This window comes from Phyllobates terribilis, unplaced genomic scaffold (assembly GCF_046119375.1).
Source record: "Phyllobates terribilis strain yellow unplaced genomic scaffold, ASM4611937v1 Scaffold_10__3_contigs__length_209671492, whole genome shotgun sequence".
Classification (NCBI taxonomy): domain Eukaryota; kingdom Metazoa; phylum Chordata; class Amphibia; order Anura; family Dendrobatidae; genus Phyllobates; species Phyllobates terribilis.
The window spans coordinates 75,775,208-75,792,641 of record NW_027362770.1 but is presented as its reverse complement, the minus strand read 5'-3'; the positions used below and the strand labels follow the sequence as shown (position 1 = coordinate 75,792,641).

Here is a 17,434-nt window from a genome sequence, read left to right as displayed (position 1 = left end):
GGGAAGAAGTCACTATATCTCAATGACCTACTAAGTTCCCTACACATTCATGTCACGGACTGCACCGGGGATGTGAGGACACATTTCGTGTCAAATCAGCACACAATCTTCCCATGTGAGCAGCACGTCCTTTACTGTAAAATAAAGTAGAATAGAGGTGCACATAGTGCCGTTACCCAGTGGAACAATAGTTAAATAATGGAAAGGACACTCCTCTTGTAGTGTTATGATGATGCACAACACATAACAGCTAATGTGGGGAGCTGCAGATAACACCAACCCTGGCAGGGTTCCAAAATGTATCAACGAAACGATGTGGAAGAAGAAAGGAGTCTAAATGTCCACGCTTCTCAGCATACAATGATAATCCAGTGTCCGATGAATAGATTTAAGAATTTTATTTGATAAAAGCCACATTCAAACGCATTTTGCGCATGTCCTGTCCGCTTCCTCATTGAGTAGCTGGTATACAGACTTCCCTGGTGCAGCAGCTCCAGTCTCTTGTCTGAAGCCAGCAGACAAGAGACATGCACACAGCAAGTAGAGGAGCATAGTGCGCAGCCTGGACTGGTGCACCAGGGAAGTCTGTATACCAGCTACTCCCTGAGGAAGCGGACAGGACATCTGCGAAACGCGTTTGAATGAGGCTTTTATCAAATAAAATTCTTAAATCTATTCATCGGACACTGGATTATCATTTCATGTGGAGGAGCGCAGACATTTAGACACCTTTCTTCTTCCACATCGTTTCGTTGATACAGCACTTCCTTTGAAGAGAGGGGTGGAGGAATAGAGTAGGCTTGCAACCTTAGGAAGCCAAGAAATACTGAGCCGATAAATTCTGCTGAATGCCGGAGACCTTCCTTGAGGCCTAATTCACACGTCCGTGTTTAAACAAGTACTTGAAAAAATGGTACCGGTATCAGTCAGTGTGTCCGTTGTTCCCATCAGTTTTTTTCACGGTTGGATTAAAAAATGACAAAGCTTCTCCTATACTTTGCACTGTCAAATAAGCACAGCACACTGATGCCATCCATGTGCTGTACATGTTTTTCACAGACCCATATACTTGTATTGGCCCTTGTCATCTGAGCTCAGGGAAGAAAACGGACATGTCTGTGTTTTGCATGGACACACGGTCCATGAAAAACATGTGCCCATTATCATCTATGCTAGCTGTGAAAAAAAATGGATACCTACATGCATGTGACATGCGGACATCTGCATGAGGCCTAAGAAACAGTCTAAGAAGAAAATTAAGTACTGACATATCAAACATTCACATTTATAGTGCTTGTACTCACCATTCCAAATTGTCAAGTAAGGTCTGACAAACAGTGCTCAGATACCCCGTCTCTATGGCATTGTGGGACACATCCAACATAAACAGGTACACCGGAGGCTGAGGGGGGCGCAACTGAAAAATAAAGGGGAAACGGACAAGTGAGTTTTGCTAATTAAACAAAAGCCAAGTAAAAGTATGTGCACACCTTCAGTATTTGGATGTAGAAATGTCTACATAATTTCTGCTTCTCTTGGCAGGAAAAACGCAGAATACAATACGCACGTTTTTACATTTTTGGACAGCAATGAATGCTATAGAGAAAGATGTAGATATATAGGTATACAGACAGACATAATTTTACAACCTCCCCAACATATTATAAAATTGCACCCTGTGGAGCTTATTTGACAGCTTTTTATGATTTAATAAATAATAAAAATGATGTGGAGTCCCCCCCCCCCCCCATCTTTTTGTAACCAGCAAAGATAAAGCTAAGAGTTGATATTATCAGACTGGGAGGGTCCCTGGTGATTGGGCCCTTCCCAGCCTAAAAATACTAGCCCAGAGTTGCCCATCACATTAGATGCGACAGTTCTGGCGCTTCGCCCGGCTCTTCCCAATTGCCCTGGGGAGGCTGAAATCAAACCCTGGTGCTAGTAATGGAGAGGAATCTATCAGACACCCCCATTACTAGCCCAGTAAGAAAAAAGAAACACTCACAAAAATACTTTATTGAAATGTCATGTCATAGCAACAAATCGGTGCCCAGTGATCACGTCATGGGGTGGACGAGGAGTACATGGAACGATGCACCACAATGCCGGCATGCTGTCAGAGATTGAGAACGGCATTTAATAGGTTAGCGGTCACAGGTAGAGCTCCGCTACACATGCAGCTATTAAGAGGTAGATCCTGGCTGGAACACACGGCCATTACTTGCTCGCTATACAATGGGCTCAGCCCTTGAACACACTCCATACATGCACTACCGATTCCGGGAAGGGTATATACTGGAAATGTTGTATTGTACCATTAAACATCAGATTATTCTTCAAGCTTCATGCATGCAAATACTCAGGTCTGATTTATATACATGGTGTATGGTCACTGAAGAGCTGGTTAGAGTGCCCATTTATATGTATTCCCATCCTGTACATTTATGGCAAATGTATGGGACACGCGATAAATGTATAGATTTTAGTCACACCAATGGGACCTGTATCTATCTCGACCTGTGTTGTCGTCAGAATTCACATTCATTTTTCTGGGAATTCAGGCCATCTGTGCATGGCAGCAGCACACTTTCTCGAGGTACATGTAGATGCAGCCTCACATCTATGGCATACCTTTCGGATATGTCATTAATGTACAAGAAAGGAATACTCCATTAAATATAAAATGAAGTTCATAAAAGTTAAGGAAAAAAAAACAAAACGCACAAACATACCAGGGAAATGAGCAAACTACATGAGCTGTGATATTAACAGAAGGGGCAACATTACCATGTATTCAGATGGGGCCATAAACTCAATAGTGGCATTCTGAACTTCTGGTCTTTTGTGGGGCTCACCATAGACTCTTGTTACAGGGTTGTACATAAACTCTTCAGGCACTGTGAGGATGTAGATAGAAAGAGTCAAATATTACACTTCCTGGAAATATCAGCAAATACATCCAATAAAGTGTAAATCCACTTTTACCATCATTTACTCTGTAGCACAAATTGCATTTCCATCGCCTTTGGTCCAGAAAACTGACAAAGGGATTGATGTACGTCCGACAAGAGCGACATCTGACGATAGTACTGGATGTTACAACGGGGAGTTGCTGGGAAGACAAAGTAAAGACAAATGTATGGAAAGTCGTACAGGTTTACAATCCCACAAAGAAACAGGATAGTTGATAATTGTATAATCACTAGGACCAGGTGTCACCGCCGCACCATTCTAACTCCTATCAGCGATCGTTTGAAAGCCCCCCGTTGCTGGGAGTTGTGGTCATGCATGTGACCGCACTCCATTCAACTACAGCACTTTCTTTTACTGCAGCGCTCGGCTGCCCCTAAATAAGTTATTCGATCCATAAGCCTTATGTGTGACCACTGCTCTATACAAACTTTTCCTTCCTAAGGTAATGCATTGAGAAGGAAAGGTGGGCTTGGAGCCCCCATTCATTATTTTACACATACAACAACAATAAACAGAGTTTGGTAGTGAAAGACAAACGCAACCTTTAAAGAACATAATGTATTGAAAGCGATCAGAGCAATGCTCTCTAGAAGACGCAGAAGATGCCACTCCATTTTATTCTCTTACCGACAGATCTTTGAATGGATGCAGCAGGAGGCCAAGGGGAAGCTTGGCTTTATTCAGTAGAGCCTGTGTTTGAGGGATGTTGGTTAAAGTACAGCGGAACAGCCTATGAAAACACAAAGTGTTAATGCCCATAAGAAATGACAATCAAAATAAAAAATATGCTAATCACAATCTTTCAGTACACACTTTCTACTAATTTATGAGCACATGACGTCTTTTAAAAAGGCAGCTACGCCTGGAATCCGCCGCAAAATATGAACATTGTTATGCCCATGTTCAGTGTTTTGTTTCTTCTTTTAACCGCTTCAGAGGTGGGAAACCGGGAAGTAGCAGGTTTATTCTTCACTAGTTATAGTTTAAATAGAAAAAAAAAAAAAAAAAGACGCTATCAGCTAATACTATTCACAGAGCCACTTCAAGAAAAAACAGCGGTCTCTTTCTTGAAGCAGCTACATGTAGGAAAACCACAGTGGGTGCACCAGCGTCTTAAAGACGTCATGCCCGCAGACCCTAGAAAGGTAACTGGAAGCGATGTACAGCTTTGACATGGAAAATAGGATTTTACACGTTCGTTCAATTTTAATAACTAAAGGTAATCACTTTCAGAATTTTTCATTTATTTTTCTGATGTGCAGTTTCAGCCTGATCCAAGTGATAGCTTTTTCTCATTGGTGCCTTTTCCTGTAATATGGGCTGGATGCAAGTTCTGAATGTGTATCTATGAGGCTGTAGTGTTCACCTATAAGGCTGGATGGTTAATCCATTAAAAGTGCTTGTCTGAACCTGGCCTAACACTGAGAGAAAGGCTGGTAAGGGCCGACCAGAACAGAGCAGGAGCTCTTACAAAAGCACTTAGCCAGAAAATGGGCTTACAGACACTCTGCAGCTCAAAATGGTAAAACATTTATAATAACAGCTGTTTATAAAGTTGCTTAACTTTTCTCTTAGAAATCAAACTCAAAATAAAAAAAAAAATCTGAAGGTCTAAAGAAGTTTTTCACTTTTAAAAAAAAAAACTAGATCCCAAACGATTCCTGTGATGAAAAAGTCAGATTGTGCTTGCGAGTATTGTCTTTCCGCCACTGCTCTGCTGTTTAGGGCTGCAGCGGTGACGTCACGTCAACAGCTAAGAGTGCCGCAGCAGCTCCGTCGGTACAGACGGCACAGGCTGCAGCGGTGATATGAGCCATCGATGTGACGTCACTACTACAGCCAAAACAGAGAATGGAGCAGAGTCGAGGAGCCAGCACTGGGCGTGGGGGAGGAAGAGTACCAGGTGTTTGATATCTTACGATACTGGAATCGTCTGGGGTCCACCTTTCTAAAAGTGGAAAACCTATTTAAGGTTTTAGGCAATATTTTATATACACAATGATATATTTTCTGGAACTACTTAAAGAAAGCCTGTCAGATTTTCTGTCATGTCTGTTTACTAAATTAGTATTTTTTATTAGAACAATAATTCTGGCCTATCTTTTTTTTTTAAGCTTGACATAGATGTATTGCACAATGATTCTTCATGAAAAACAGTGCTGGCTGGTAACATTAGTACCTCACACACTGATGGTCTCTGCATCCACATTGTTTTATTTAGAGGGCAATTGTAACACTCAATTGGCAACTCTTTACAGGTATTGAGGAGGAGTAAGAGCAGCTGTAAGCAGAGTACTAGGACTAGGCGTTCCAGAAGGGTTCCTCTATAGGGAATACACGTCCTGGATTAAGCGGACATGCGAGGACTGATGGCTGCTTCTGTGGAGCAAAGTAACGTGATCATCAAACAGAAGAATGGAAGACAAACATACTCTGGGCTGCAATTCAGTCTCTGGATATCCTCCTGCAGACAAGGTGTGGGGGCCTTCAGGGAAGTTGGTGGTAGTACGTTCCTCTCTTGGAGAAGATTTACAGCTCGAAGTTCATCCAGCTGCTGAGCTTGATGAATACTCAATCCTCCTACTGAGGACACCAAGTTGTTCACTCCGATGTTCGGCTACAAACGAGAAAAGACACGGCACTACAGGTCAGAAGTGTATCACCAATGGCAACGATTTCTACACACATCTACGTAGGTAAGAAACTCGGGAAACAATGAATTCGTAAGTATCAGAAGCTTCTCTAACATGAAGAACCTAATTATAGAGAAACTAATATAGATGAGTGGTCCAGATCTAGGAAGGAAGAAGGGAGCCTGACGTACAAGCAGCATGGCTGCGGAGTAGATCACACAACCTCATCTCAGCTACGACAGATGTCGCCTTGGGTAGCATAGGGAAAGTGTATGTATGACAAACTTAACTGTTCTAATGACTCTTACAGATCTAAAATGTGGAATGTGGGCGATTAAATGGCACATTGCTGCCAATCAATGTCTACTCGTACTAGAATACCCTGAACTGATGCGTTACCAGGAGTTGAGCTGCAGTTCTCAACAATGGCCACTACAAAGTGAACAGAACCATGCTGTTCTGGCTCCGCTCACTGTTTACATCCAGTTGGAGGTGAAAACAAGCTAGACTGGAGGAGATTGGGGTGCTGGCCCCCCACCTATCCTAAGATTAGTTTATCAACACCATAAGGCCAGAAATCCCTTTCAAGCATTGGATTATCCCACATTTGTACCAAATTTTAGAATACACGAGACACTGTACGTCCTCTGTGTCATGAGTGGATTTATACCAGTAACATGGTGGCAAATACTGTACTTGGCTGACTATAAAGATGCATTTTTTTTTTTTTTTTTTTTTTAAACAAGAGAAAGCTCTAAAAAATGTGTATGTCTTATAGTCCGGAGGCAGCTTCTTGTGATTGAGAGCGCTAACACCGCGTCCTTCCCGATCACAGCGAGAGCTGCGGTCTCTCCTCCTGTCGGACACTGTGACCTGTACAGAGCAGGAGAGGAATCTGACAGGACTGTACGAAGGCTGCAGGACCTTCTGCACCAGTAATTCCAGGACCTTCCAGGCCATGTGACTGATCACATGACGTGAAGGTGCTTGAGTTAATTAAGAGGAATGTCCTGCAAATACTCTACTGCTGCAGCGTCCTCCATACAGGTCACAATCAGGAACTGAAAGGATGTGGTATAGAGTGTGTGTGTGTGTGTGTGTGTGTGTGTGTGTGTGTGTGTGTGTGTGTGTGTGTGTGTGTGTGTGTACGAAGGCAGCAGAGCTGCGCGCTGCGATCGCCATTGGGTGTCAGCTGATTCTAACAGCTGACACACGGTACTATGTGCCAGAAGCGGTCCCGCACCGCTCTCGGCACATTAACCCCAGAAATGCTGCGATCGAAGTCAATCGCAGCATTTCCGGGGCATGCAGAGGGAAAAGCACACCTCTTACCTTGGATCGGAGACCCCGCACTGTGTGCCATGGTGACCCAATGTCGTCATGATGACATCCAGGTTCCCTGGCATCAGAAAGCTAGATAGATCGTGAACAGCGCAAGATCTATCTAACTTGTGCCAGTGCAGAGCTGACAGCCTGCATAGCACAGGGATGCTGCGGAGTCTCTATGCTATACATGTGATCAACCAGCAAAAAATCAAATATCATAGTGGGACAAAGTATAAAAGTGAAAGAAAGTGTCAGAAAGTGAAAAAAATAAAACAATTAAAAATATACTATACCTATATATAAATATTATGAAAAAAAAAAAAAAAGAAAAATAAACATTTGGTATCACCACGTCCGTAATGACCTGACCTATAAAACGGTCTTACTAGTTAACCCTATTAGTGAACATGGTAAAAAAAAAAAAAAAAAAAACGAAAAAAACGAAATAAAGAACGATGCTTTATCACCATACTGGCAAACCAAAAAATGGAATAAAACATGATCAAAAAGACGAATGTAAATAAAATTGGTACCGCTGAAAACGTCATCTTGTCCTGCAAAAAAAAAGCCGCCATACAGCTCCATCAGCCGAAAAATAAAAAAAGCTATAGCTCTCAGAGTAAAGCGATGCAAAAAAAATTCTTATTTCTATAAAATAGTTATTGCATAAAAGCGCCAAAACATAAAAACGAAACTATATAAGTGTAGTATCGCTGCAAATGTACTGACCCAAAGAATAAAGCAGCCTTATCAATTTTACCACACACAGAAAAGCATTTAAAAAAAACAACAAAAAAAAAACAAACAAACATCAATTCCTGAATTGTTGGTTTTTGTTTATTCTGCCTCCCAAAAATCGGAATAGAAAGCGATCAAAAAATGTCACGTGGCCGAAAATGGTACCAAGAAAAACGTCAACTTGTCCCACAATAAACAAGCCATCACATGACTGTCGGCCGAAATATGGAAAAATGATTGCAAGAACTAGTCTTTGTAAAAAACAACAAAAAAAAAAAAAAACCGTCTTTTAGTGTGTGACAGCTGTCAACATAAAAACCCGATATGAATCCGGCATCGCTGTAATCGAACCGACCAGAAGAATAAGGTCGTCTAATCCACACAAGGAACGGTGTAAAAAATAAACGCTAGGGTTAGGGCTGGGTTGGGATTTTTTTCAAAAGAAAGGAAAAAACAAACACACAAAAAAAAAAAAAAACACGATATGGCAACAAGTGTTGAGCGCAAGTGCTCGCTACTTGAGTTTGCATCTGGTGCTCAGGTATGCATTGAGTATCGCGGGTGCTCAAGTGACATGCTCGAGTCTTCGCTTCATATGCTTCGCGGTGAAAAAAAAAAAAAAAACTACGAGGGGATTGCCTGCCATGCACGAGCAATCCCCGCATGTTTTTTTGGGTGTCTAACAACCGTGAAACATGCGGGGCAGGGACTCGAGCATGTCACTTGAGCACCCGCGATACATGGTGCATACCTGAGTACCCGATGCAAACTCAAGTAGAGGGCACTTACCCTCAAGACTAATGCCAACTTATTCAATATGATGACCTAATGTTATCAAATTCTGTGTCGTACCTCTGGGTTCAAAACATTCTCTATACACCTTGATAAAATCGTTGAGGGGTGTAGTTTCTAAAATGGGGTCACTTGTGGGGGGTTTCCACTGTTTAGGCGCATCAGGGGCTCTCCAAACGCGACAAGGCGTCTGCTCTCGATTTCAGCCAATTTTGCATTAAAAAAAAAAGTCACACAGTGCTCCTTCCCTTCTGAACCTTGCCGTGCGCCCAAACAGTGTATTTTCCACACATATGGGGTATCTGCATACTCAAGGAGAAAATGCACAACAGTTTTTGGGGTCCATTTTCTCCTCTTACCCTTGTGAAAATAAAAAAATTGGGGATAAAACATCATTTTTGTGGAAGAAGTTTTTATTTATTTATTTTTTTTTTTTCACGGCTCCATGTTATAAACTTCTGTGAACACCTGCGGGTTCAGGGTGCTCACCACACATCTAGAGAAATTCCTTGAGGGGTCTAGTTTTCAAAATGGTGTCAGTTGTAGGGTGTTTCCACTGTTTAGGCACACAGGGGCTCTCCAAATGAGACATGGCATCCGCTATTCAAGCAAATTTTACATTCAAAAAGTCAAATGGCGCTCCTTCACTTCTGAACTCTGCCTTGCGCCCTGTGCTTTTCCCCCACATATGGGGTATTGGCGTGCTCAGGAAAAATTGCACAACAAATTGTGTAGTCCATTTTTTCCTGTTACCCTGGAGAAAATAAAAAAAATTGGGTCTAAAGTAACATTTTCATGAAAAAAGTTAAAAATGTTCATTGTTGTCTTCCACATTCCTAGAATTCCTGAAGGGTTAATAAACTTCTTGAATGTGGTTTTGAGCACCTGAAGCGTTCCAGAGTTATTATTTCATAAAGTAACACTGGTCAGAATTGTAAAAATTGGCCTGGTCATTAACGTGCAAACAGCCTAAGGGGGTTAAAATTAGTTCTAGTTATAATGACCCCTCCACTTTACACTGCCAGGGAAGTTTAAATTATTAGGAAAAAATGTTTTTTCTATTTTCTGCTGTCTAAACCTGGGTGCATCCTATGGTCTCAGTCTAAAAAAGACAGTAATTGACAGTGAAGGTCTTCTGTCTCAGAGACCCTCTAAAGCAAAGTAATGACTGCAGCAGAGTAGAAAACACCACACATTCTACCTGTGATAGCTGTTGTGGTCTGTTGGGATACTGCTGGCTAGTGGGTGTTAATCCTTGGCCACTTGATGGGAAAACATTCTGGTAGCCTGGTGGTAATGATGGGTATGCATTCCTTGCAATTTTAGGATTCTGTGGTGGAGTAGGCTGAACAGGTTGAACCATCCCTATGGTATAAGAAAAAAAAAAAAACAAAAAAAAAAACAGTGAAATATTAGAAAAAACAGTTTTCCACATCAATTATTTTCTTTGAATGTGCCTAGTATAGATCCAATGTGAGTCATTACATTGATAGTTCTACAGAAAGCTAAAATAGTAAGTAGGGATATTATTAAATATTAGCTCCCCAATGTCTAGCTTCTGAAAGGGAATGTGTCATCACAAAATGGGAGGGAAAAAAAAAAACACATTTAACAAATCTATGAAAATGTTTAAATCAAGCAACTCATTTAATGTCTAATTTCTGTTCTGTACATAACACTTTCAGCAGTCTCAGTCATTACAAAAGGCAGAGAACACCTCTGTATACAGTAGATACAACAGGATCCATCATTTTAAACAAGTGATATTCACAGCTCACCTCCTCCCCCTCTCTGACCTTTGCCTAGATCATGCCAACAAAGCTTTCCCTGTAAAAATCAATGAGTCAGAACTCGTCTATTGCAACCACTGTACACATAACAGGAAATATGAGCCTAGTATTCTATTCGGATAATCAGATGTGTTGGGGGCGCAGTGTGCGCTATGAGGATTCTCATGTGCGGGGAGCATGTGATATGCACACTTCTGGCCACATTCTAACTAGAAGGAGTCTCACCTCACTCAATACACTAGCAGAAATTCTTTTGTAACCTTGGCCAGATCTGTGCCTTGCCACAATACTGTCTCTGAGCTCCTTGGGCAGTTCCTTTGAGCTCATGATTCTCATTTGGTCTAGCATGCACTGTGAGCTGTGAGGTCTTATATAGACAGGTGTGTGCCTTTCCAAATCAAGTCCTATCAGTTTAATTAAACACAGCTGGACTCCAATGAAGGAGTAGAACCACCTCAAGGAGGATCACAAGGAAATGGACAGCATGTGACTTAAATATGAGTGTCTGAGCAATGGGTCTGAATACTTATGACCATGTGATATTTCAGTTTTTCTTTAATACATTTACAAAAATTTCTACATTTCTGAGTGAAAAATTTAAAGTACCGCGTGCGTGCCGGAGAATGACGCGCGCGTGCCGGAGAATGACGCGCGCGTGCCGGAGAATGACGCGCGCGTGCCGGAGAATGACATTTCCATCTCCAAAAAAGCTTGTCGACAGAGGGAAGCATGAAGTGCTCTAAAATTTCCTGGTAGACGGCTGCGCTGACTTTGGTCTTGATAAAACACAGTGGACCTACACCAGCAGATGACATGGGTCCCCAAACCATCACTGATTGTGGAAATTTCACACTAGACCTCAAGCAGCTTGGACTGTGTGCCTCTCCACTCTTCCTCCAGACTGTGGAACTTTGATTTCCAAATGAAAATTGGAACTCTGGGACCTTGTGGAGTGTGTCAATGACTGCCTTCTGGACATCTGTCAAGTCAGCAGTCTTCCCCATGATTGTGGAGCCTACTGAAACAGACTAAGGGACCTTTTTAAATGCTTAGGAAGCCTTTGCAGGTGTTTTTTGTTAATTATTTTAATTTACTGAGATAATAACTTGTGTTTTCTTTGGCTGTAAGCTATAATCATCAACATTAACCGAAATAAACACTTGAAATAGATCACGGTTTGTAATGACTATATAATCTAGGAGTTTCACTTTTTGTGCTGAACTGAAATAAATTTACTTTTTGATGATTTTCTAATTTAGTGAAATGCACCTGTATATACATACAGGCTTTGAGAGTGAGGTGTGAAAACAAAACCAAAAAGGTGTTATCTAACAAATTAGTAAAAAAAAAAAAAAAAAAAAAAGTAGCATGGACTGAAGTCGTAACGAAAAAATAAAGTCATTGTGTTATTTACAGTGTTAAAAGCTATAAAAAAAAAACAACTAAAAAAAGTAACAATTTGGCCATTTTGGTACCGGTTGTGACCCCTCTTTACCACAATTCTTAGGGGGTTAACCTTACTGTCGCAATATTAACTACTATCCAAACATGCTGTAAAAGGGAGAAGGACTTTAGACGTTAAACCTTTGTGATACAAAGAGAATTCGCAGCCACGTACCCATGTATCCACCACCTTCTATCGTGTCGTAACTATTCTGTACAGAGGTGCCGTCACTCGGAGGTTGGGTAACACCTGACAAAATACAAGAGCAAACATTTTTCATTAATGCAAAGAATGTTATACACTGCACAAAAAAAATAAAGGGAACATTTAAACAACAGAATATAACTCCAAGTAAATCAAACTTCTGTGAAATCAAACTGTCCACTTAGGAAGCAACACTGATTGACAATCAATTTCACATGCTGTTGTCCAAATGGAATAGACAATAGATGGAAATTATTGGTAATTATCAAGACACCCTCAATAAAGGAGTGGTTCTGCAGGTGGGGACCACAGACCACATCTCAGTACCAATGCTTTCTGGCTGATGTTTTGGTCACTTTTGAATGTTGGTTGTGCTTTCACACTCGTGGTAGCATGAGACGGACTCTACAACCCACAGAAGTTGCTCAGGTAGTGCAGCTCATCCAGGATGGCACATCAATGCGAGCTGTGGCAAGAAAGTTTGCGGTGTCTGTCAGCGTAGTGTCCAGAGGCTGGAGGCGCTACCAGGAGACAGGCCAGTACACCAGGAGACGTGGAGGGGGCCGTAGGAGGGCAACAACCCAGCAGCAGGACCGCTACCTCCGCCTTTGTGCAAGGAGGAACAGGAGGAGCACTGCCAGAGCCCTGCAAAATGACCTCCAGCAGGCCACAAATGTGCATGTGTCTGCACAAACTGTTAGAAACCGACTCCATGAGGGTGGTATGAGGGCCCAAAGTCCACAGATGGGGGATGTGCTCACAGCCCAACACCGTACAGGACGCTTGGCATTTGCCACAGAACACTAAGATTGGCAAAATCGCCACTGGCGCCCTGTGCTCTTCACAGATGAAAGCAGGTTCACACTGAGCACATGTGACAGACGTGATAGTCTGGAGACGCCGTGGAGAGCGATCTGCTGCCTGCAACATCCTTCAGCATGAAAGGTTTGGTAGTGGGTCAGTAATGGTGTGGGGTGGCATTTCTTTGGAGGGCCGCACAGCCAGAGGTAGCCTGACTGCCATTAGGTACCGAGATGAGATCCTCAGACCCCTTGTGAGACCATATGCTGATGCGGTTGGCCCTGGGTTCCTCCTAATGCAGGACACTGCCAGACCTCATATGGCTGGAGTGTGTCAGCAGTTCCTGCAAGATTAAGGCATTGAAGCTATGGACTGGCCCGCCCGTTCCCCAGACCTGAATCCGATTGAGCACATCTGGGACATCATGTCTCGCTCCATCCACCAACGTCACCACAGACTGTCCAGGAGTTGGCGGATGCGTTAGTCCAGGTCTTGGAGGAGATCCCACAGGAGACCATCCGCAACCTCATCAGGAGCATGTCCAGGCGTTGTAGGGAGGTCATACAGGCACATGGGAGGCCACACACAATACTGAGCCTCATTTTGACTTGTTTTAAGGACATTACATCAAAGTTGGATCAGCCTGTAGTGTGTTTTTCCACTTTAATTTTGGGGGTGACTCCAAATCCAGGCCTCCATTGGTTAATAAATTTGATTTCCATTGATGATTTTTGTGTGATTTTGTTGTCAGCACATTCAACTTTGTACAGAACAAAGTATTCAATGAGAATATTTCATTCATTCAGATCTAGGATGTGTTATTTGAGCGTTCCCTTTATTTTTTTGAGCAGCGTACTTTAAAAGCAAGAAATGCATCTGTACAGCAATTTTGTTTTCTCCCTTTGCAAAGCCTATATTCACAAGTGGGAGTTAAAGTGCAGTTAAAAACGGCATCAAAACCAAGTGTGAAAAGATAAATAAAATTAACAATGCATGTGGCCTCGTTGTAATTTCTCACCATTTTGCTATGCAGTAATTAGCCATAAATAAAATTAATCTTTTTACTGGTGAAACGTAAAAATAAAAATTTTTCAAGTTAAAAACTTGCAGCCGATTAGTGAACTGGAAAACCATGTAAAGCACATGCAGATTTTCAGACACTGCTTTCCAAAGAAAGCTGCTACATGAGATTCTACCCCAATCCATGGGAGATGGGGATTAGACCTATACAGCAGCCTATAGCCATTACACCCTTCCTCCGATACCAGGGTCCATGGTACTATGACCCCATGCAAACACATTAGGGCTCATTCAGACATCAATTTTTCTCGATTGCAAAAATGGTCTGAGGTCAGTCAGCATTTTTGATCAGAATGTCATCAGAGATTGGTCAGTGTCAGTTTAACAAAACTGATTTTAAAGACTTTTACCAGTTTTTCTCAAATGGGAAAAAATTGAAGTTTTGCAACCTTCTCCCATCAGTCTGTGAAAAACAGCACCCAGATGACATTCGAGTGGAGGCAGAATTTTTTTGGTGGCTCCATAAACTTGCATTGGCGACTTTGATTAATATTGGATACATCTCTGCTTTTTTTCTCCTAGCACTACAGACTGATTTTGAATTATGATCTTATAGCTGCAGTCAATGGAATACATAGAAGGGGTATGGTCAGCTCTAATTAATGGCATATTCCTAGCGTATGCATTCACATAAGGGGAGCCTGTCCGCACAAACTGCACCCTTGGCATGACAAGGCAGGTCAGTGCGCCTGTGACCTTGCCACCTATTGGTCTCCCATCCATGTCTGCCCTTCCATGGCTCTTCTCAAGTCAGAGCTGTAACTCAAGGAATAGAATGGGGGTGTGGATATGGGTGGAAACCTGGGCTTGGTTCAACAGTCATTTTGTGCTGACAAAGTCCCTTTAAAAGGGATTGTTGCACGGACGGGCAGTATACAGACAGGAGAAAATTCTAAGATCTATTGATTAAAATATACTCTCTCTTTTGCTTCCTCCCCTGCCCAGGAGCTGTGGTATGATCAGACCATGTTCCTGCACGGTTAGACACAGCCATTACACAGTACACAGCAGGGGCACATTTATAAGATTATCTCAGCACAGGAACATTTTATTTAAATACCTTCAATTGCGGAAGTTATTATTTCAAGAGCTATTGATTAAAGTGTACTTTGTTAGTTGGACAATCCCTTTAATGACTGGGAAAGGGTGTGACTTCTGGGACCCTACCAATCATGAGCATGAAGAGGCTGCACCCACTTTACAATTGTTTCCTGCACAGCAATGCTCCCAGCCACCAGGCTACGCAGGGAACTTCAATGGAGTCAAGCGGCAGTGAGATGTCAAGAACGTACTTGTGCAGAGTAGACATAGTGAAGGGGGATACATCACTGTGCCCCCTTTATCACCAGAATGCTTCATTCTCAGAAGCAATGGCTACTACAGAGCTCAGATTCGGCCTAATCAATAAAAGGGAATCTGTCAGTAGGATCAACCCTCCTAAGCAGTGTATATAGCCATGGAGGTCATAGGAAGCAGAATGACAATACCATATCTGCAATCTGATGCCTTATTCCAGAGAAAGCCATGTTTAAGATCCATGGGCCGGACACGGATCTGCACAAGAATCTGCCTCCAGAGTTTATTTTAAATAAAAGAGGGGAATATCAGTGTGAGACATGTAATGAATGACACTTTGCGCTCATACACACACAGCTCTGCAGGGAGATCCGATCTAGCACACAACTTTCTCACTACAAGAATACCTGCAGCAGCAGTCCTCTGATGATGCCTGTGAGATAGAAGCTGAAGCACTAAGTGTGGGGGAAGGGCAGTACAGCAGAGGTGACACCACTGCAATGAGCCAACAACAAAAGTTCTTGTGTTTGTAATGAGACAAGGTTCAACTGTGCTGTACTGTGTTGGTTATAATCAGTTACAGCTCTGCAGAAGAGATGGCAGCACTATGACAGGACATGCGCTGCAAATGATTGTAATGAGACAAACCTCACTTCTGCTGTACTGTCAGTTCTGCTATATGATGTTAGCTCTGCTATCTTTTGATAGTTCTGATCTCACTGCAGAGCTGTGTGCGAGTATGAAAGAAAAGGGTCGGCCATTACACACTGGTATTGCCCCCTTTCATTTTAAATTGGCTCTTGATGTAGATTCTCACACAGATCAGTGTCCGACCTATAGACCTAAACAGCTCATTTACATACAAGAAAAACCATAGCCTTCTCTGGAATAAGACATCAGATATCAGGGTATCATGTTATTCAGCTTCCTATGACCTACATGCCCATATAGACGTATTAGGAGGGTCAATCCTACTGTCAGATGCCCTTTAAAGAACAGCATATTCTAGTCACAACTTATTAAAATGGGAATACCCCTTAATGTTATGAACTGCAGCTGTTACTTAAAAAGTCTTTGAAGGACTGCAGACATGCTGTCAATTTTTAGATCCACATAATGTCATATGCATTGCTAAACTACAGAGGATTTTCACTGCTGGAGTCTACTGCAATGTGACAAGTAAGATCCACTACCAAGTTCCACAGAGATTTCTGTGCTTTATTCAAACATATGTACGGTACATTCTATTGTGAATTTTTGGTGGATTTAAAAAAAATGGCATAATTTTTATACACATACCTAATAAAAGCCATAAAGTCTATACACACAGTATAACAGCAGCTAGGAGCTGCACCAGCAGGGTCCTCAGAGGCTCACAGCACATAATTACGCACCCAGTATGTACCAGCCTAATTATAGCGCCTGCATAGAGTTTCTGGAGTAGATTTCTGCTCTCCAGAGAAGTGACCTTCCCAGGGGAGAAGCTGGAGTAACTATCAGCACAGCAGAATACAGCTTCATGAAACCTACTGCAACTAAAGATGGTAAAGAAGATGCACCTTCATCTACAATATACACAGAACTGACTGGATTAATGTGCAGCTAGGAAAATACCTTTAGAAATTATATTTTGTGTAAGCAGTTATAGTTTCGTCCTGTAAATTACTAACAAATGGAACTCAATGGTGAATGATCCAATAAAAAAATACAAAAGTTTTCAACCTCTGGCTTCTTTATAAGGTTTTTCTAGGAGTCAGTTAAATTTCTGGAATCACTCCGTTACCTCAGTTAGGGGAATCTTGACACCGTGGAATGTGCACACTGTCAGGATTGTACTCCAATGCAGCTCAAGAAAATGGTCACATAACCGCGAGTATGCGTCATGAGCCAATTAGCAACTTGTCTTCCCTCTCTCAATGTTGCATAAAAGAAGCATTAGAGAATTTAGTTGGCATGTGGCTGCAACTATGCAAATCATATACTTTTGGTCTCACTGTCAGGATTAAGCAGACTGAATTTTATCTGTATGCTGCAAAGCCACCTTAAGAAAAGAAAAAAAACAAGGTAAAACATGTAACTATATTCAGGCTGTCAAAGCAGCTTCAAAAATTAAGCCAAAAATCGGTCAGTAACTGCTTCTCAAGGATGCAGATGTACCACCATTGTGTGGATGTGTTATAAAAGTCTATTATATGGTACTGTGCAAAAGTTCTAGACAGGAGGGGGGAAAAAAAGCGCTGCAAAGTAAGATCTTTCAAAAATAAAAGTGTTACTAGTTTATTTTTATTGATTAAAGATGTCCCGTCAAAGTTTGTATTTTAGAATCAATCCATAATACTTATGTAACGATGAAAAAG

General features: G+C 41.9%; 1 protein-coding gene across 1 annotated transcript in view; it reads right to left on the bottom strand.

Moving 5' to 3' along the window:
- SEC24A (SEC24 homolog A, COPII coat complex component) overlaps window positions 1–17,434 on the bottom strand; it is a 58,535-nt gene that overhangs the window by 21,372 nt on the left and 19,729 nt on the right. Inside the window, exons 4-10 of the mRNA XM_073649604.1 lie at window positions 11,871–11,945; window positions 9,664–9,827; window positions 5,406–5,590; window positions 3,601–3,703; window positions 2,986–3,112; window positions 2,788–2,897; window positions 1,305–1,417 (exon numbers count right to left, since the gene is read on the bottom strand). Coding sequence (XP_073505705.1) covers window positions 1,305–1,417; window positions 2,788–2,897; window positions 2,986–3,112; window positions 3,601–3,703; window positions 5,406–5,590; window positions 9,664–9,827; window positions 11,871–11,945 — 877 coding nt within the window. The remainder of the gene's footprint in view (window positions 1–1,304; window positions 1,418–2,787; window positions 2,898–2,985; window positions 3,113–3,600; window positions 3,704–5,405; window positions 5,591–9,663; window positions 9,828–11,870; window positions 11,946–17,434) is intronic.